Source organism: Leptosomus discolor, chromosome Z (genome assembly GCF_034619465.1).
Source record: "Leptosomus discolor isolate bLepDis1 chromosome Z, bLepDis1.hap2, whole genome shotgun sequence".
In the NCBI taxonomy this organism is placed as follows: Eukaryota; Metazoa; Chordata; class Aves; order Leptosomiformes; family Leptosomidae; genus Leptosomus; species Leptosomus discolor.
Genome location: NC_141419.1, coordinates 3,257,863 through 3,276,518, shown reverse-complemented (window position 1 = coordinate 3,276,518; position 18,656 = coordinate 3,257,863). Strand labels below are relative to the sequence as shown.

Here is an 18,656-nt window from a genome sequence, read left to right as displayed (position 1 = left end):
TAGACGCCCTAATGATGGGGTCAGGGCTGAGGTGGTTGATAGAAAGGGAAATGGATCTGACTCAACCCTCAGTTTCTGGATCGACTTTGGGACTAAGCCAATCTGCAGCCACTGTGAGGTTCACCATGTGCTTTCCAGGAGATTCTCCTCAGCCTACGGACAACTCTGCCACCTCACCCACTCAGGGCTTTAAAGAAACGTAAGCTGCCCAGCTGAACGGTGCGATACGGCGGGGAGCAGCCTTCTCCCTGAAACTCTGCAAGGAGATCACTTCCTGCTCTGAAGCACGGGATTTGCCGAGAAGTTGCAGTTGGAATGACAACCAAATCACATCCAGCCATCACCCCCCGTTCATGGATGTTCAGGGGATGTGGAGCAGGTCAGCATCCCTAAATCCATACGGACTATTAGCCCATCTCGTGCCTTGGTAATAGCCCCTCCAATAGGAAAGAGCTCAGGTGTTTGCCCACATGGTGACCCCAGAAGAGGGATCCCTTCAAGGTGAGCCTCCCCTGGCTGCCTCTGGTCACTGCTTAATGCTGGCTGCTCTCCAGCCCTCCCCTCCCTGCAGAGCCAACCTCCCTGACGGACGCTGCCCAGACCTCTCCGAGCAGACAGGGGAATTATTTTCCTTCCCAGAAACCAGAGCAGCGTCCCGAACGGTGGGGACTGCCCCGCTACGCCTGGGGAGAAGATGCCAAGTGTGCGTGGGCAACCTGATTGGATTAGTCCAGGGAGGAAGAAGAGGGTCAGAGGGAAACTCCTGTGGCATGGCAAACTGGTTTCCTACCATCAGCCGATGTCGGGGTCTGCACCACGCTCTGCTGCCCCGGCACCGGCGCTCTGGCGCTGCTGATCAGGAGATCAAACTTGGTGCTTCGACAGGTGTTGGTGCAAACTTTGTCGTGCTGGTAGAAGTCGATTTGCCCCGAGTCCATCATCTTCCTGTGCAGGGAGTGGGGAGAGAACCAGGCTCAGCAAAAACCTCAGCCTGGAGACAAAAGGGAGTATTCCCCGTAGGAATGCTACGGCCATGGGAAGGAGGGACGAAGGGAGCTTGGCAAAGGTGCCAAACATCTCCTGCAGGGCTTTCGAGTGGTGAATACAAGCCGTCCCCCAGCTTCACCTCCAGGGCTCCAGCCCCATTCCACCCCCACTGAGTAGCAGGTCCCCCAGGTGAGGCCCCTTCTGTGAGGAATCCTGCCCCTCAGACCACAGGGCCAGCTAAGGTGAGCTTCCAAGTCCTCCCGAGGACTGCAGAGCAGACAAAACGCCTGCCTGGGATCCTGCGGCCGCAGGGAGGGAACCCTGAAGCTGGACAGGGTGGTAGGCAAGTCCAGTACCTCAGCATGATTCCTCCGAGGCGAATGGCTCGCTTCCAGTCCTTTAGGGTAGACTTCCCAGCCAGGTGAACAAAATGCTTCGGGCTGATCAGTTGGTCATTGAACTGACAAGGAGATAAACAAAAGCTCAGCAAACACAGGGGAAGGTCGCTTCGGAAGCCTTGTTTGGGGACAGCCAGCACAGCCAGGCCACAGCTCATCTAAGCCCTGACTTCCACCCAGAAAGAGGAGCTGCTTCTCAAATCCCTACCAAATTAGCTGGAAGCCAATATCGCTGCTTCTCATTGGAACTGCGATTGGGAAAAGCTCTGGGGCTTCTGGAGGGAAAACCACGTGCCCTCCAAAAAGCAAACCGGAGTCTTGGCATAAAAAAAAAAAACCCCAACAGAAAGGGATCACCATAAAGAAGGGAACAAATAAGCCTCAGCCCAGCCACCCGTCTCCCTTTGCATCATCACCAGGGAGCTCTTGATCCCCTGGGCACAGCAACACTTCCAACTCCGGAACGGGCACGTCTGCAGGGGTGGCCTGTTGGCCACGGGCATTGAACCACACAGCTCTAGCCAGGAACAGCCCTGAAGGCTTGTGTATGAAGCACGAACCAAGTCAGCTCCTCCTGTGATCATGTACAGTCATCTTGGAGAGCGTTACGGGAGACTCCTGTCACGTTAAACAGCCGAGCACCTCTGGCTGACACAGGTATTCACTGGGGCATCGGCTCCGTGGCCAAGACGGCTCCTGGGGAGGGTCAGCCACAGAGCGCTCTCGCTGTGGGGACCGAGCCTCAGCACATCAGCTGTTGCACATCAGCACGCTCTCAGGTGGAAAAAGGTAACAGCGAGATTTCTCTGCTCAATGCAACCTGCTCACCGAGGAAGTGACAGGAGCGGAGTACCAGGACACCAAGAGACAAGGAAGAAAAGCTCTGGCAGAGCTCAGGACACATCCCCTGCCTGCCTTCAGCTCCAAGTCCCTCATCCAGTGCCACGTACGACTCCGAAATAAGGCAGGTGATAGGCCTTCACTCCTTAGCCCGCTCTTCCCCGGCTTCTCCCCGCGCTAAAAACGCCTTCAGCACCAACAACGCAGCACGCCGCAGAGGCAAAGTCACTTGGGCTCCAGGACAAGGCTCAGGTGAAATGCCAAAAGTAAGAAAGTCCTGGGGAGGTCAAGTGCCCGACTTCGAGGAATCCACTGTGAAAACTCCCTTACCTTTACACACTTGACATTAATTCCTGGGCAGACAAACTTCTTCCAGAGCAGGATGGCTTTGCTCTCCCCGCAGGTGATGGGATAGGCGATCTCGATCTCCTCGTTCGTCTCAATGGTGCTTGGGTCTGAGGGAGGAAGGGGTAAAAACGGAACTTTCCACCCAGGAAGCTCAAATCCCCCAAGGCAGGAGCTGAAAGCTCACAGGTTGTGAGACCTACGCTCAGGCAACCCACAGAAGGGCCGTTCCCCGTTCAGGATCAGTCCTGTCTTACTCTGCTGCAGTTACGAGCTCTAACAGCACCGGGCACCTGCTTTTTAATACAGCAACGCTCCAAATGAAGCTCAGCTATCGGGAGAACATGGGGCCAGAAATCCCCCCCGTCTGTAAGGGGGGGTCAGTGAGGACAGTCTTTGTGGAAAGCACAGATCTCTCTCAGATTTCTTGGAGCTCTGGTGCCTCTTTAGCAGAGCTATCAGATGCTTACTGATAATATATTCTCTTCACACGCAGGGTTTCTGCTAATGCTGCCAAAAGACCCACACCCACACGGGAAGCAGAACACAGTCAAGATGGAGTGACAGCACCTAATGACAGGAGCCTTTTCCCACGTGCTCCTCGGGATGGCAGGGAGCACTTCCAAGCACCCAACCCAAACTGTCAGGCTGTTGGTTCGGCAAACAGCCAGCCACCAGCCTGCCTCCGCCAGCGCAGGCACAACCACCGTCCTCGTAACCACCGCTCCTGCCTGCTCGTGTCGCACACCAAGGCTGGGGTGAAACCTCGGCTCCCCTGGACCCCGTGGGAGCCCTTACCATTCATTGCAGGAGAGCCAGGATCTCAGTTCCAGGACTTTTGAGACCAAGCAGTAACAGCAGACTCTTATTCCAGAGTATGCCCAGACCCTGCACCCACATCCATGCCTGGGAAACAGCATCTGCAGGGGGCAGAGCCAGAAGGAAGCCCAGCGAACTGGAGACACCAGCTCAGCAGCGCCCAGCCCTGCAGAGGAGGGGATTCTGCCCACACCAAGCAGGAACTCACCGATCCCTTCTTCTAGCTTGTGGATGGTGTGGGTTTCCACAGCCACTACGGCGGCGCTGGCCTCAGAGCCCTCGTGGTAAATCCTGTTTGTGAGAGCGGCCACCCGTAAGCAAACTACATAAATCACGGGAAATCACGATTCACAGCACGGGGTTAAAAAAACTCGGTTCGTTTCTTTCTTGCCTGTCCTCCAGGGCTGCGGATTTTGGCTGACACGGTTTCCAATCACAAGGCATTTTTTTGGGCACACACGAAACACGGGAAGAATCCCGAGGACTGAAACACGCAGAGGCGTTCCCAGGCCTGTCATCGCGCCCTCCCCGCTGCTGAAGCAGCTCTGCAGCGGCGCTTCCCAGCGCCTTCTCCTCCGCTTTCTGACACAGCCCGTTACCCACGACAACAGGAAGCGGAGCTCAAGGCCCCAGGATTTCCCCTCCAGCCCCGTGTGACACTGCAGCACCCGGAGGTCACGCAGGGAAGAGTCACTGTCAGGCCTCCAGCCGCCCCGCTCTGGGAATATCATCAAACTGGAGCCAGTATAGTCACGTCCTGATTGATCCAGAGCTAACATGAAGTGCCTGGTGGCAGCCGTTCCTCCGCAGCGGCTGCCAGGGCTACCCCCAAATTCCCTCCGGCTTCGGTGTATTTTAAAGGATTATTTTAGGGGAAAGCTGGCAGGGGCATACACGGATCTGGGTGCACAGACCACCACGTGCAGCAGCTGCAGGGTGGCCAAAACCCAGCCTGGGGCCGGAGAGGGAGACCGGGAGGACGCGTGGCCCGGGCAGCACCACGACCACCTCGTCGCTTCCCCGCTGCCACCGCCGCGATCCAGAGGCAGCCTGGCGCGGCCACGTCCCCGCAGGACAATCTCAGTCCTCGGGAGGCCCCGTGACAGTGACACACACAAAAGCTTTTCCGCGTGGGATTTTTCCCTCTGGCACAAAACTGACGCAGACCCAGAAAACGCAGCAGCGCTCGGTCCCCACACCACGAAAATCCACAGGGAGATCCCCCCCCCACACACACCCCACTCCATCCCATCCCACACCTCCCAGCCACGCCAGTCCCATCCAACTCACCCTTGCTGCACCGGCTGGAGCTGCAAGATCACTTGGGTTTTGGTATCCTCCGGGTTCTCCCCTTCGTTTCCGTCACTTGGTACAACCACCACATCACCCACAGGGACGCTCACTTCGGCATTCGCCATCTCTCACATGAAGCCCGGCGGCGGCGAGGTGCGGCGGTGCTGCAGAGGGCAAAGCAGAGGCAGGGCTGGACGGCGGCAGCACCGCTGCCCGTGCGGGCAGAGGACCGGCAGCATGGTCGCCCGGTCCCGCCGCAGCAAAGGCCGGGCTAACGGGGACCGCGGGGCCGGCGGAGCAAAGCTCCGGCTCCAAAAAGGGGACCAGGCGTTTTAAATTCACCACCGGGGAGAGACGGGCAAGCGGCTGCCAACGCACAGGAGGATTTCTCCTCCCCTATCCATCACGGTAGCCGGGAACATCTCATCCGACGACACAAAACCCCACAGATCCCCCCCAGTGTCAGCCCACTCATCGCTTCCCCAGCCGGCAGCAGCCAGCGGCTCTCCCCAGCCCCACCGAGCAAATCCTCATGGTGGGTTTTGGCGAGAGTAAGGGGTTTCCAAGACAGAGCTTCTCCCCCCTCCGTGCCTGGCGGCGCTTCCAGCCGCCCTGGGGATGCTCCGATCCCTCCCTGCCAGGACCCTGCCCGACGGTGACCCTTCCCGGGGCACACGGGCTGCCGAGCAGCCGGTATGGCCGAGGTGCGGTGCCGCAGGAGACGCTGGCAGAGGGGTCACTGAGGCACAAAGGTGGTTTTGGCACTGCGGTGGGGCTGGAGCTCAGCCCCGCTCGGGGCAGGATCCACCGGGGTTTGAAAGCTTGGGTCAGGGCAGCACCCCGCGGCGGGCTTGGTGGCCCACGGCAGGACAAGCCAGGAAGGCCACTAGTGGAGGGGACGCGGTCCCCAGCCGGCTCCAACCCCCGCACCCCCCCCCCCCCCCGGGGGTCACTGCACCTCCCCGCTTCGGCCACGTCTCCACCCGCTCACGGCTGGTGGCAGCCCCGGACAGGCCGCCGCTCCCCGGCGCCGCTCCCCCCGCGACCCGCGGCTTCCTCAAGGCTCCGGAGAAACCCCGATGGTGTCCGGCTCCGAGCGCAGGCCCCGGCTGGGGGGGCAGCAGACCCGGGCCCCCCGGGCAGGGTGAGGAGCCGGTGGGGCCCCCCCAGGGCCGCAGGGGAGGCTCCCCCCCCCCGCTCCCACCCCGGGAACCCCGAGGCGCCGGTGGCGGCCGTTGGCCCTCGCTAGGCCGAACGGAGGCCCCGGCGCCCCCACCCCTCCCCGCGGGCAGACGTGACCCCGGAGGTCGCGGGTCGCCGAGGCGAGGGGTCAGAGGTCATCGCCCCCCCCCAGGCCGCAGCCCCCCCCCCCCGGGGTCAGAGGTCAAGGGCGGGGGGGGGGGGGAGACGCGCGCCCCCCCCCCGCGGCGCGCGGTTGCGGCGGGGCGGGGCTGCTCGGGGGAGGGGTGTGGCCTCTCCCCCCCCCCCCCCCCCCGGCTTCCCCCCCTCCTCCCCCCCCCCCCCCCCCCCCCCGCGGGCGGACGCAGCGGCGCGGCCCCCCCCCCCCCCCCCTCCCCCTGCGGCGCGCGACGTCCGCCCTCGCGGCGGCGGCACGTACGGCGACGCGCGCTGGGGCGCCCCCTCCCCTCCCCGGCGGGCCGGGCCGGGCCCCCTCCCGCCCCGCCCCGCCCCGCCGCGCCGCCGCCTGGCCCCTCCCGGCTCCCGTAGCGCGGCGCCGGCCGGCCCTTACCGTCGCCGAGCGGCCGAGTCCGGGGGCTGAGAGAAGGGGGAGGGGGGCAGGGGGGGGAAGCGGGCCGGGCAGGAAGGAGCATGCGCAGTAGGCGCCGCGGCCTCGGCCGCCAGCACTTCCGGCCGCCGCCTGCCTTAAAGGGGCCGAAGACGACGCGGCTCCCGCCGGCGGCGCCGTGCTGCCCCCTAGCGGCGGCCGGTGGCACCGTCCCGCTGCTGAGGCCGGGCCACGAGTGACGGCTTGGGGGCAACGGCGGGGGGGGGCCAGGACGGCCCGGGGAGGGGGGGGGGGTTACCGCTGTACCGGGAGCTCCGTACCCCCACAGCGGGGCCGTCCCCAGCCCCGCTGCCATCCCCGGGGGGCATCTGGGACTGCCGCCCACCTCGTGTCCCCCAGCCCCGAGCAAGGCCCCCCCCCCCCCCCCCCCCCCCCCCCCCCCGGGGTGCCCGGGACCCCCCACCGCCAGCCCGGCCGAGCCCCCCGGTCTCCCCGGCCGCGCCGCGCCCGCTCCCCCGCCCGCCCTTCGCCTCGCCGGGCGGTGCCAGCTGACTGACAGGGAGGCGGACCAATGGCGGCGCGGGGCCGGGCGGCGGTAGCCAATGGGCGCGGCGGGGCGGGCGGGGGCGGGCTCGGGGCGGCGGGCGCGGCGGGGCCGCGGCGGGGCCGGCGGTGGCGGCGGCGGCGGGAGGATGCGGGCGGGCGGCGGGGCGGCGCGGGGGGCGCTGGCGCTGGCGCTGCTCCGCCGCTGCCTTCTGCTGGGCCCGCTGGGGCCGCGCCCGGCCGGCGGACAGGACGGTGAGTGCGGATTGCGGGGCGCCGGCGGCGGGGGACACCGCACCGGGACACGGCACCGGGAGTCCCGCTCCCACCGGCATCTCCGGGACTCCCCTTCTCTCACCGGGAGGGGCTGTGCGTCGCGACCGGGACCGGGACTGGGTCCGAGATGGGGACCGGACGGGCTCTGCGCCGGTACCGATCCGGGACGGGCTCCTCACTGTGCGCGGACCGGGATCGGAGCAGGATGGGCTCCCCGGTACCGACTGGGGACGTGTCCCCCCTGTCCCCAGATCGGGACCACACCGGGACGAGGTCCCCGCAGTCCGCCTGTCCCGGTACCGGTCCGTAACGGAGTCTCTGCCACCCGTCTGCACCGGTACCGGACGGGACGAGCTCCCTGCTGCCTCCACCACCCCCGCATCACCCTGGTCCCGCACGCCCCTGCTCTCCCCACAGCCCCTGCTCCCTCTGTCCGACGCTGCTCCCGGTGCCAAGGTGTCGCCTGCTCCGGAGGTCCCGGGAGTCCCGGTGGTCCCGGAGTGAGTCGGCTCCGTCCCTCCCGTAGGGCTTTCCCCAGGACCCCCTAATCCCCAGGGGCCCCGGTTTAAGAGGATCACCGGAGCTTATGGTGAAGAGCCGGGCAGTGGGCTCCATCCTGGGGATGCCACGGACCCCGGCAGCATCGCTCCGGGGGGATTTGCACCCTCCGGGAGCCGGGAAAGCCCGTTCGGCCAAGCCTCACCCTGAAGACCCGCTTTTCCCCGGTGCCGCTCGTCCCCAACTCATCCAAGAGCGAGGAGACGAGGATGGGACATCCAAAGCGTCATCCCCAGCAAGGGGAAACCGAGGCACAGGATCGGACCAGGATCTCCCCCAGGGATTACCGGGGGCAGAACCTCACTGTGTTCCCCCAGTGGGATTTGGGAGACATCCCACAGCAAGTTTCCACCGGATCCCAAACCCCTCGGTAGCCGCAGGGGAGCTCCGGCAGGGCCGGCAGCGTGCCGGACTTTTCCCGGAGCATCGCCCTGTTGTGTCTTTCCTGCATCCTGTGAGAAAACAAACAAATCCCTGGCAGGGATGGCCCAGCCACGGCTTCGCCCTCACCCAGCGGAAATCCAGTTTTCCCATTTTTTTGGCAATTGATTTTTTTTGGAGAGGGGATGTTCCCGTGGCTCCCAAGTCCCCGGGTCCCCCCACGGCTCTGCCTCGACCGTTCCTGGCCCCTCGATAGCATCTTTGGAGCCAAATCCCCGCGTGCGCCTGCAGCTCTCGGCTTATCTCTGGCATGTGCCGGCCACACTCGGGATGCTTTTCCCGAGGGTTTCCCTTTCCTGGGATGGAGTTTTCCTGGGATGGGGCCCCCCCAGCCCCTCCGCACCCACCAGCAATGGGGTTGGAGCCGGGGGGGTCCATCCAGGACCCCCAGCTCGGACACATGTGCCAGGCTGTCCTGGCCAGGGAGGGTTTTCTGTGTAGATCCCGATGGCTCCGAACTTCCTTGCCAGAAACTCCCCCAAAATACCCTAAATTTCTCTTCCCCCCCACCCTGCCACAGCAGCCCCTCTGGGAGCCGCTTTCCCAGTCCCCCATCCAGCCTGCCCCCAGTGCCCCCTCCCCAGCCCCAGAAGGCCTGATCCTTCCCGGTTGTGCCGTAACTGGGGCCGCTGCCCAGCTAGGGTGGGGAAATTGGGGATTTCACCCCACATCCCTGCCCAGGGGGTGTTCACGGGAGAAACTCCCCCCCCCCCCAGCCCCCAGTTTGGCCACCAGCCCTTCCTGCAGGAGTGGGCTCTGTGGGGAGGGGGTTGGCATCGTCCACCTCCGGCCTCCCCCTTTTTTTTTATTTGCAGGATTTTCCCCCGGCGGCGCTTTGTGCCGTCTCCCGGCGACGGGCGAGGGGAGCCAAGGCAGGGGTGAAGCTGTGCCCGCCATCGCTTTTCTTTCTGGCTGTGCCGGGATGATGCTTGGCAGGAGCAGCAGCTTTTTGGGGATAAAGGGAGGGGGGGGGGGGGGATGGTCCCTCAAATCCCCCCAGCCCACGCAGAGGGGCTGAGCGGTGCTTTCCCCCCCTCCCCGCCCTTCCCCACGCCCCAATCCTGCCCTGGCTCCACCAGAAATCCCAGTCGGTCACCGACACCGGGCACTTTCAATTCAAGTTTCCAAAATATTCCCTCGTGCCTGGGGAAAAAGCCCCTTTTGGGTGAGGAGGCGATGGGGATGCAGCTGCCCAAAGTCATTCTCAAGGTCAAGGCTGCGGCTAGGGGGTTCCCGGGGGCTGCTCGGTGCTGTACAGCCCCGTGAGGAGGGTATTTTCTCCTTGCACCCTTTTGTATCCCCCAAAATTGGGGTCCTCCTGGCCTGGGGGGATGGAGAGGAGCTGGAGGTGCAGCTCTGTGCTGGGTGACTGTGGGGGAAACTGAGGCAGCTTCATCTTTAGATCCCCCCAGGGACTGTTGTCGGTGGGGGGAGCGGCCAGAAAAGCCACAAAAACCTCACGTTTCAGAGAAGGAAAATGCTTAAAGTGGCTGCAGGTGCTTGTGGGGTGTCCCTGGGGCCATGCCAAGTGGGGAAACTGAGGCAGGGAGCAGCCTGACTGAGGCACCGCCCCCCCCCCCGGCTCTCTCCGCAGGGGACGGCTGCGGCCACACACTGCTGACACCCCACAGCGGCACCCTCAGCTCCAAGAACTACCCGGGCACCTACCCCAACCACACCGCCTGCCGCTGGCGGCTGCGCGCCCCCCCGGGCACCTCCCTCCTCCTGGCCTTTGGGGACGTGGACCTGGAGCCCTCCGAGCGCTGCGCCCGCAGCTCCCTGCTGCTCGCCGACCCCCAGGCCGGCACCGCCTACGGTAAGCGGGAGATCTTGGGGAAACTGAGGCAGCACCCGCCAAGGGGCTGCGGATGGAGTGTGGGGGGGTGTGGTATCACATTATGTGAAGTCCTGGATGAGGAGAATATCGGGAAAATCCGTCTTTTTAGCTGATTTCATCAGGGGGAGGGGGGTGTTCAAGGACAGGGGTATGCAATGAGGGCGATAGCTGAGGGGTTGTCTGAGGAGGGGGGTACCCAAGGAGGGGAGTATCCAAGGACAGAGGTACCCAAGGAGGGGGATATCTGAGGAGGAGGGTATCCAAGGAGGGGGGTACCTGAGGACAGGGGTGTTTGAGGAAGGGGGTACCCAAGGACAGGGGTACTCAAAGAGAGGGATATCCAAGGAGGGGGATACCCGAGGAGGAGGGTATCTGAGGATGCGAGTACTCAAGGAGGGGGATATCTGAGGAGAGTGTTATCCGAGGATGGGAATATCTGAGGAGGGGGATATCTGAGGATGGGGATATCTGAGGATGGGGGTACCCGAGGATGGGGGTACCCGAGGAGGGGGCTGTTGCCAAGCTGGAGGGGGGCAGGGCAACCCAGCAGGGACCAGATGCAGCCGCCGATTAATTAATTCTGTCTGTCCAGCCGCTGCCCAAATGCTTCCAGGATTTTTCTGGAGAGATTTAATGGTCTTGGATGGATTTGAGAGCACCGGGAGCACGGCGAGTGCTGGGGGAGATGTCTTGGGAGACTGGGGGGGGAAAGCGTCACTGCTAGGTGGGATGGAGGAGCAGCCCCGGGGCCCGGTGAGGGGCAGGGGATGCTACGGGAAACACGGGGTGGAAAGGAGCCACCTTGGATCCGCCACTGATCCTGGGACTGGGATTTTTCCCTGTTCTCTAGGGCTTTCACCCTTTCTGGGCTGGTACCCAGAGGGGTGACAGCATGTGAGGTCCCCTGTCCCCATCCCCTCTGCTGTGTCCTCAGGGACACATCCCCTCTGGGGACCCCAAAGCCAAGAGACCACCTGGCCCAGGCTGAGAGGTCCCGGAGCAACGTGGGAAAGGGGAGACCCCCAGATGATGCTCCTGGGGGGGCTGGCGGAGGTGGTGGGGGCTGCGGGAGGTGGCTGAGAGCCCGCAGCCCCTTTGGGTGCCTTCACCAGGGCCATGCGTGCTGGCGGGCGGGCGGTGACACATGGCTGGGCCGGGGTCCCGCTCCCTCGCTGACGCTGGCCCTTGAGAAGTCCCAGATGTTTTTCGGGAAGCAGCCAGAGCAGGCGGAGGTTGTGGGCTCCTTCCCGCTGACTCAGACCCCGGTGTCTGGCTCCCGGCCTGGTCCTGCCCTGGGGTCACGCTGGGGTCCCCGTGGGGGTGGCAGCCTCCAGCCCATGGCTGGGACAAGGGGTCCCCGACACCCAGGGGGTCTCCGGAGCTGCCGGCCGGGTGGGCACCACACCAGACGTGGCAGCATCTGCCCAGGGCAGCGCTGGCATCTGGCAGCGGGTGGGAAATCTGTGCATGTGTGTCATCTGCATCTCATATGCGTGTGATTTGCATGTCGTGCAGAGCCCCCATTCCATCGTGTCTGTGACCCTGTGACATTCCTGCACGCACACACGCATGTCCCACGTCCCCTGGCTTTGACCCCTCGGTTAAATCTGACATAAGCAGGGCGAGGGTGTGGGTCAGGGTGGGGAAACTGAGGCACAGCACGACCCCCCCACGGGGTGTGTGTGTGTGGGGGGGGTGTTCACCACCAGCACCATGGGGACGCAGGGACACAGCTCCCTGTCCCCAGGGCACTGATGGCATTTGCTGAAAGCATCTCTGGGTGCCCCGAGGCCCCGGTGATGGACACTACACAGAGCAGAGATGCAGGCAGGGGGGTGATGGCGATCCGGGGATTGGGGCCACCTCTTGTCCCTGGTTGGGACCAGAGATGTCCCCAAGGAACCCGCCTGCCTGCTAAGCTGGTTTTAATCAGGGAGATGGAGACTGCAAATTAATTTGGATTAAACGGGGGGGATTTAGGAAGCGGCTTCGGCGGCGCCTGCGAAAGGGGAGACGGGGAGGGGACGGGGACGCAGCCCCCGTTTCAGGGTCCTGCGGGGCCACGCCGTGTGTGCCAGCCCCGGCAGCGGGGGACACGGTGGCAGGTGCCTGATAAGGGCTGGTGGCTGCTCAGACTGTCCCAGCCATGGTGGAATGAAGAGGCCCTGGGGGGAATCGTTTCTGGGAAGCGTTGGGGGGTCCCTGCCCAGCTGGGAGCTCTTCTGCCCCTGCTCGGGGAGGTGGGGACATCTTGGGGTGTCCCCCAGGAGCCTGGTCCAGCTCTGACCCTCGTGCCTGGGGGCTGCATCCACACACCCCCCCCCCCCCCGGTGCTGCTTGTGGATCTGGGGGGGGCAGCAGGGGAGGGGGGAGGAGGTGGGGGACAGTGGGGACAGAGTGAGCTGCAGGGGGCTGTGTCCCAGGTCCCCCCCCCCCATAGTGTGGATGAAACCCCTCTGGGGATGGGACCACCCTGGAGCTGGGACCACCCTGGCATGGGACCACCCTGGAGCTGGGACCACCCTGGCATGAGGCCACCCTGGGGCTTGGGACCACCTTGGGCATGGGGCCACCCTGGCGTGAGGCCACTCTGGGGCTGGGACCACCCTAAGCACAGCCCAAATGCCTGAGCCCTCCCTGGCCCTGGCAAGGGTTGAGCCAGGGGAGGTGACACCCCGGGGTCCGGGTCCCCTTACCTGTCCCTGGGGAGCCCCAGTCCTCTCCACGGGCCCGTCCCTGTTGGCAGGGCCCTACTGCAGGAACGCTGGCCCCGCCGCCCCGCTCCTGGTGACAAACTCCAGCACCGTGACCGTCCTGTTCAACAGCACCAGCCACCGCTCGGGACGAGGTCTCCTCCTGTCCTACGCCACCTCACAGCACCCAGGTAGGGGGGAGCGTCCCTCAGGGGTGACGAGACCCCCCCCTCAGACTGTGTCTCGGCCCATGGCGGGGGCACGGCCAGGGGTGGAGGGAGCTCCTTGCTGACCCCAGGTGAGCTCCCATCACCCCGAGCTCCCTGAACACCCTTGTTCTCCCTGGTTGGGGGCGCAAAATGGGAGACCCCCAGGCCACCCAGCCAGCTGGGACCCCCCCCCCCCCCCCCAGCACCCTGGACCCCCAGGTCAGCTGGGACCCCAATATCAGGCAGAGCTGCAGGCACAGGGCCGATGGCTGCGGGGACCGAGGGGCCATCACTCCCGGCCCCTCTGGGACAGGGGGTGCACTGGGGCAGAGGTGGGTGCTGGGGGGCGGGTGGGGGTCCTTCACCCTGGGGCATCCCTGCCTTGCAGACCTGATCTCCTGCCTGGTTCGAGGCACCCACTACACCCAGGAGCACGTCAGGTGAGTGGCCGGGGGGTGTGAGTGGTCCCCACTTCGGCATCCCCCCGCCCCGGCCTCACTGCTGGTCCCATCAGCCCCAGTTTTGTCCCCATTCCTCTCCCGGGTGCTGGGCTGCGCTCGCCCCAGGACTTTTGGGGTGCAACTGCGGCAGAATGGGGAACAAAACGGGTGTGCAGAGGGGATTGGGGTGGGAGCGAGCCCTGACACCCCCCCCCCCCCCCCCCCGTGTGTTTCAGCGTGTATTGCCCCGCCGGCTGCAAGGACATCGACGGGGACATCTGGGGCAACCCGAGCCAGGGCTACCGGGATGTAAGTGGCTGGCCCCACAGACACCCCGCTGTAGGGGTCAGCACCCATGGGTGCACCCGCCGGGGACGGTCCCCAGCACATGCGGCTACTGCTTGTCACCCCCCCAGCAGACCGCAGGGGATGGGTTTGGCCGTGGGGTGCCCCGTGGGGTGCCAGAATGCCCCTGCCCCCCGGAGGGGGGGGGGCTGCTCTCACCCCTCCCCTGCTCCCCACAGACCTCGGTGCTGTGCAAGGCAGCCGTGCACGCCGGGGTGATCGCGGACGAGCTGGGCGGGCAGGTCACCCTGTCCCGGGAGAAGGGGATCACGCTCTACGAGTCGGCTTTCGCCAACGGGCTCCACTCCAAAAGGTGGGCGAGGGGCGGGGAGGGGGGGGGGGGGGGGGCTGGGAACCACAGCTGCACCCTGCACCCAGGTGTGGGACCCCATCTGCGCTGACACCGGGGACCTGTCACCCCTCGATTTCGGAGACCCCCAGGGTTTGTTCACCTGGGGACTCCCCTGTCTGATGCTCCCCCCACCTTCCTCCCTGCAGGGGATCCCTTTCCGAGAAGCGGCTCATATTCCACAAAGGTATTTTTTCCCCATTTCTCCTGCAATTAAGCCACGATTTTGGCTGCCGAACCCGGTGCCAAACCCCCAGAGTTGGGGGTCCGGGGCTCCCAGCCGACTGTCTGCCGTTGCCAGCCTGCGGCGACACCCTGGAGGTGGCCGCCTTCAACGCCTCGTCCTGGTGGCACGAGGTGGACGCGCTGGGCCAGGACCGAGCCTGGGCGGCCGAACGGGCAGCGCTCGGCACCGCCGGCCACTCCTGGGCGGCCGAACCCGGCTCCGAGGCCGCCTGGCTGGAGCTGGACCTGGGCACCCGCAGGAACGTCACAGGTGAGTGTTGGCCATCGGAGGGGACACAACCTTGTCCCTGTGCCACCCTGACCGCTGTCCTCCCCACGGTGACGTGGGTACCAGCCTCACTGACCGCCCACAAAAGCTGCCCAGAGCAGTTGCACTCCCAGGAAGCACTGGAGCTCCTTGTGCCGTGGTTTTACTGGTGCAAACTGGGATACAGACAGCACCAACCCCCCGCCCTGGCTGTCCCCCATCCCCATTTTGTCCCCGCTGTCCCTGCCCACCCCCCATTCACAGCCATTTCTGGGACGAACAAGTTAATATTATGCTCTTGCATCTGGTGCCAGCGAGCGCCTTTTGTTCCGCCGGAGCCTGCCGAAAGCGGGGGCTTTGTGCGGCGGCGGCTGGTGACCGCAGGGAGGAAAATGGGGACATTGTCCGGCCGGAGGCTGGAGGAGGGAGGAATGCGGGGCTGGCAGCCGGGGCCGGAGGTTATCAGCTCCTGGGGGCAGAGCGGGGGGTCCGCCACTCAAATCTGCCACCCAAACCCCTTCCCAGGGTCAGAGGGAACCCCTGGCAGGGGTGGTGACACGTCCTGTCCCCCCTGCTCCCCTCCCTGCAGGGACCCGGGTACCCCAGAGATGGGGGTTAGGGGTTATTCTGGCTGGGAAGGCTCAGCCCCACACAATGGGGCATGTTGGGGCACGGGGTGACCCCCCCCCCCCGACTGACAGCAGGGCCCCCCGCCCCCCCCCCTCCCCCCTCCCCCCGGGCTCGCTCCTGCCCCGACAGGCATCGTCACAAAAGGCTCCTCCGAGCAGCACGACTACTACGTGACGTCCTACCGGGTCTCCTCCAGCCGCGACGGGAAGAACTGGAGACCTTACCGAGGCAGCGGTGGCCAGGAGGACAAGGTGGGCATGGGATGGGGGGACAACGGGGGGGACTGCAGACCCCTCGCCTGTGAGTGTTCGGTCATCAGCACCCTCTTCACCCTCTCCGGCAGGTCTTTGAAGGAAACGCCGACAGCCGTGGGGAGGTCTCCAACGCCTTCATCCCCCCCATCGTCGCCCGCTACGTCCGTGTCACGCCCCAGAGCTGGCACCAGCACATGGCCTTGAAGGTGGCCCTGGTGGGCTGTCAGCTGGCGCGGGTCCGGGCACCCCGGCCCTACGGTGAGCCCCTCTTGTGGGAGCTCTCACCCTGCACCCCCCCTAGGTCCCAAACATCCCCCGGGCGCCTCCCCGGGCAACCAGTGGTGGTCCCACACTCATGGTCTCCGCTCTGCCCCGCAGTGCCCAGTGTCCCCAAGGAGGTCCCTGTCCCCACCAGCCCCCCGGCCAGCCGCACACCCATCCCCGGCGTCGCCCTGGACCCGGAGAAGGCAGGTGGGTGCCACGTGGGGGCTGTCCCTGGGGCACAGCATTATCTCGTGGGTGCTCCAGGCACCGACAGACCCCACTTGGGCTTTAAGATCCCCCCGTGACAACACATGGATTTTCCTTCTCTGGTGGCTCTGGGAGGGTCTCCTGGCACCCATGGGTGCAGAGGGGTGGGATGGGGCACCCGGGGGCTGATACTGCCCTTCCTCACCAGGCTCCACGCTGCTGGTGATGCTGCTCATCGGTGGCTTCGTGCTCCTCTGCTCCAGCCTCCTGCTGCTGGTCTTCCTCTGCCGCAGGAAGAGGTGGGTCCCATCCTGCCCCCCGCTTCGCTCCAGGAGCGCTGGCATTGCCTCCCCAAAGCGTGGTGGCTCTGTTCGGCTGCTCGCCGGGTACAGAGGGGTGCAGTGGGTACCGTGGGGGTGGGCACAAGGTGGCCCGCACCCCTCACTCCCCCATCTCGCTCTCCCCTTGGCAGAAAGCCGGCGGTGGAGCTGAACTGCGGGATCACAAAAGGTAAAGGGTCCCCAACCTCTCCCCGGGGCCGGGGGGTCCTGCCCGTGCCTCGGGGCCAAATTCAGGAGGGGTGCAGCTGGTTTAACTGGTACTGCTGAGCTGGCCCACCCCCGGGGCACTGGTCTGCCCCCAAGCAGGGCGCTGCTTGTCCCCAGGGGATGGCATGTGACAACCAGGGGGGTTTCTGCTCGCTGCTCAGGGTACCCCAAACTGGAGTCGAGCCAGGTGTGCTCCCTGCAGAGCCTGCCGCCCCCCGGCTCCCCACTGGCCTCCTTCCCCACGGCGGCTGCGCCGGGGGACCTCAGCCGGACCCATTCACCAGGTAACAGGGACATCAGGGTGTGAACAGGTCCCTCAGCCCAGAGCTGTCCCTCATTGCACCCTGGGGACACCCTGGGGTGCCCATTCCCTCCAGCACCGCTCTGGTCCGACCCCTGTCCTGCATCACGGTCCCGTGCAAAAGGAAGACCCTGGCAGGGCTTATTATTTGTCTTTATTATGATGATTCTTATTATCCCACCTCAGACCCAGGCGTGAGCATTGGAAGGTGGCTGGAGGGCACTGGGAGCCCCACGCCGCGCTGGGGCAGAGGGACATACCCGTCCCCGAGGGGTGGGTGTCCTGCCCTGGATGGGTTTCGCCACGCATCCGCCCAGTTTTTCCCAGCCTTGGGGGTCCAAATATGCCCGTTTTTTTCTCCCCACCCACGGGTGCCCCCAGCCCCCCGGCACACCCTTTCAGCGCTGTGGGGACAGTCCCCCGCTGTGCCCAGCTCAGAGCCCGGCATCCCCCGTTGCAGACTACGCCGAGCCGGACCTGGTACAGGTGAGCCCCAGCAGCCAGACGGGCCCTTCCACCTTCAAACCGCTCCCGGACGAGGGCTACGCCTTGCCGCTGGTCGTCAGCCACTACGACGTACCGGGAAAATACCACGAGTACGCCGAGCCGCTGCCGCCCGAACCGGAGTACGCCACACCGTTCAGCGAACCCGAACCCACCGGCACCCACCGCAACCCCCGCGGCATCGCGGCGCTCCCCGGCTCCTCCGCGCTGCGTTACGATGCGCCCATCCCGCGGCAGCCTGGCGAGCTGACGGAGCGGACCACCAGCCCCGCCGGGGGGGATGGCCCCGCCGCGGAGGGGTCGGGGGACTGTCCCCTCTCACACGTTTACCACGAAGCCTTGTGAAGCCGGGAGGAGCGCGGGGGCGCAGCGGCGATGCCCCACGGGGGGGCCCCCCGCGCTCCGTGCGCGACCCCTCCCGGCGGACCCCACGACCCTATTTAAATACACGCTGTACTTTAACCCCTCCTTCTCATCCCTCCCTTCCCGCCCGCGTAGCGCTCGCCCCGCACCCGCCCGCGCCTCAAGCGCCTTTCTACCATCAAACTCTCCCCGGGGCGCCGGAACAAGCGGTTACCGGCGACCCCCACCGCAAAAATTGTGCTTCCGAAATCTCTTGATGTCGATTCCGCGGGGGCGGCCGTGGAGCCCCCCCGTGCCACGCACGGCAGAAGCCCTTTTTAAAGCAGCACTTTATCCCCAGCCGCAACCGGAAAGCGCCGGGGTACTACCGAGCTCACGGCGAGGCACGCGGCGCTCCCGATAGGCACCCTCCTGCATCTCTATTCTTCCCGTCTTTCTCCTCACGCTTCGTGTTTCTTTCCTCCATTTCTGCGGCTTTTTCTCCTCAAAAAAAAGCCTTTTCCCCGCCTTGCCGCGCCCCTTCCGAGCGATATGCAAATCGCGCGGAGCACGCTGGGACACCTCCCCAGCGAGGGAGGAGAGCGGGGGGCGCCTTTGGCGGGCGCAGCGGCGCGCCTGCGCAGCAATGCTCCCTTCCGATTGGCGGCGCTGGAAGCGTTTCCGGGTGGCGGCAGGGCGGTGCCCCCGGAAGGGCTCGGGCTGCGCGGCGGAGGGAGCGCAGCCGGCGGCGGTGGCTGGGTCCGCCCGCGGGTCATGGGGAGGTACGGGACGGCGAAGGGGGGTGGGACACGCTTGGGGGGGGGGCCTTACCCCGGTGGCAGGAGGCGCCGGCTGTTTTACACCGGTTTTTACAGCCCAAAGTACGGAGGAGCCCGGGGGTGGGCGCGGTAGGCCGTGTCCCGCCGCTCCCCGGGCCGCGCCAGGCCTGGAGCCGGTGTTCAGCCCCCCGCCCGTGTGGCGGTCAGCGGCCGG

At 65.5% G+C, this 18,656-nt stretch overlaps 2 protein-coding genes and 1 non-coding gene across 3 annotated transcripts in view; 1 reads left to right on the top strand and 2 right to left on the bottom strand.

Annotated features, from left to right (window-relative positions):
- GMEB1 (glucocorticoid modulatory element binding protein 1) overlaps positions 1-4,834 on the bottom strand; it is a 7,449-nt gene extending 2,615 nt beyond the window's left edge. The window contains 5 exon segments of the mRNA XM_086479363.1: positions 791-945; positions 1,344-1,447; positions 2,556-2,680; positions 3,598-3,680; positions 4,680-4,834. Of these exon segments, the coding sequence (XP_086335489.1) occupies positions 791-945; positions 1,344-1,447; positions 2,556-2,680; positions 3,598-3,680; positions 4,680-4,807 (595 nt within the window). The 5' untranslated portion in view covers positions 4,808-4,834.
- Positions 4,835-7,121: 2,287 nt separating this feature from the next.
- Positions 7,122-17,666, top strand: LOC147413183 (discoidin, CUB and LCCL domain-containing protein 1-like). The gene is made up of 15 exons (XM_086480313.1): positions 7,122-7,227; positions 9,842-10,063; positions 12,831-12,968; positions 13,375-13,426; positions 13,663-13,735; positions 13,951-14,084; positions 14,270-14,307; positions 14,422-14,616; positions 15,373-15,494; positions 15,587-15,755; positions 15,876-15,968; positions 16,177-16,267; positions 16,441-16,478; positions 16,678-16,800; positions 17,278-17,666. Exons 1-15 carry the CDS (start codon positions 7,122-7,124, stop codon positions 17,664-17,666), a joined length of 1,983 nt encoding a protein of 660 aa, XP_086336439.1.
- Positions 17,667-17,874: 208 nt separating this feature from the next.
- LOC147413182 (U11 spliceosomal RNA) lies at positions 17,875-18,003 on the bottom strand. Its single transcript, XR_015184097.1, has one exon. It is a non-coding gene; the product is annotated as a U11 spliceosomal RNA (small nuclear RNA).
- Between the last annotated feature and the right edge of the window lie 653 nt (positions 18,004-18,656).

Bases quoted from the DNA above. Each gene is read 5' to 3' on its own strand.
- LOC147413183 (XM_086480313.1), top strand. From the start codon at position 7,122: ATGCGGGCGGGCGGCGGGGCGGCGCGGGGGGCGCTGGCGCTGGCGCTG. The intron at 10,064-12,830 runs GTAAGCGGGAGA...CCCTGTTGGCAG, and splicing joins CCAGGCCGGCACCGCCTACG to GGCCCTACTGCAGGAACGCT. The intron at 14,308-14,421 runs GTATTTTTTCCC...TGCCGTTGCCAG, and splicing joins GCGGCTCATATTCCACAAAG to CCTGCGGCGACACCCTGGAG.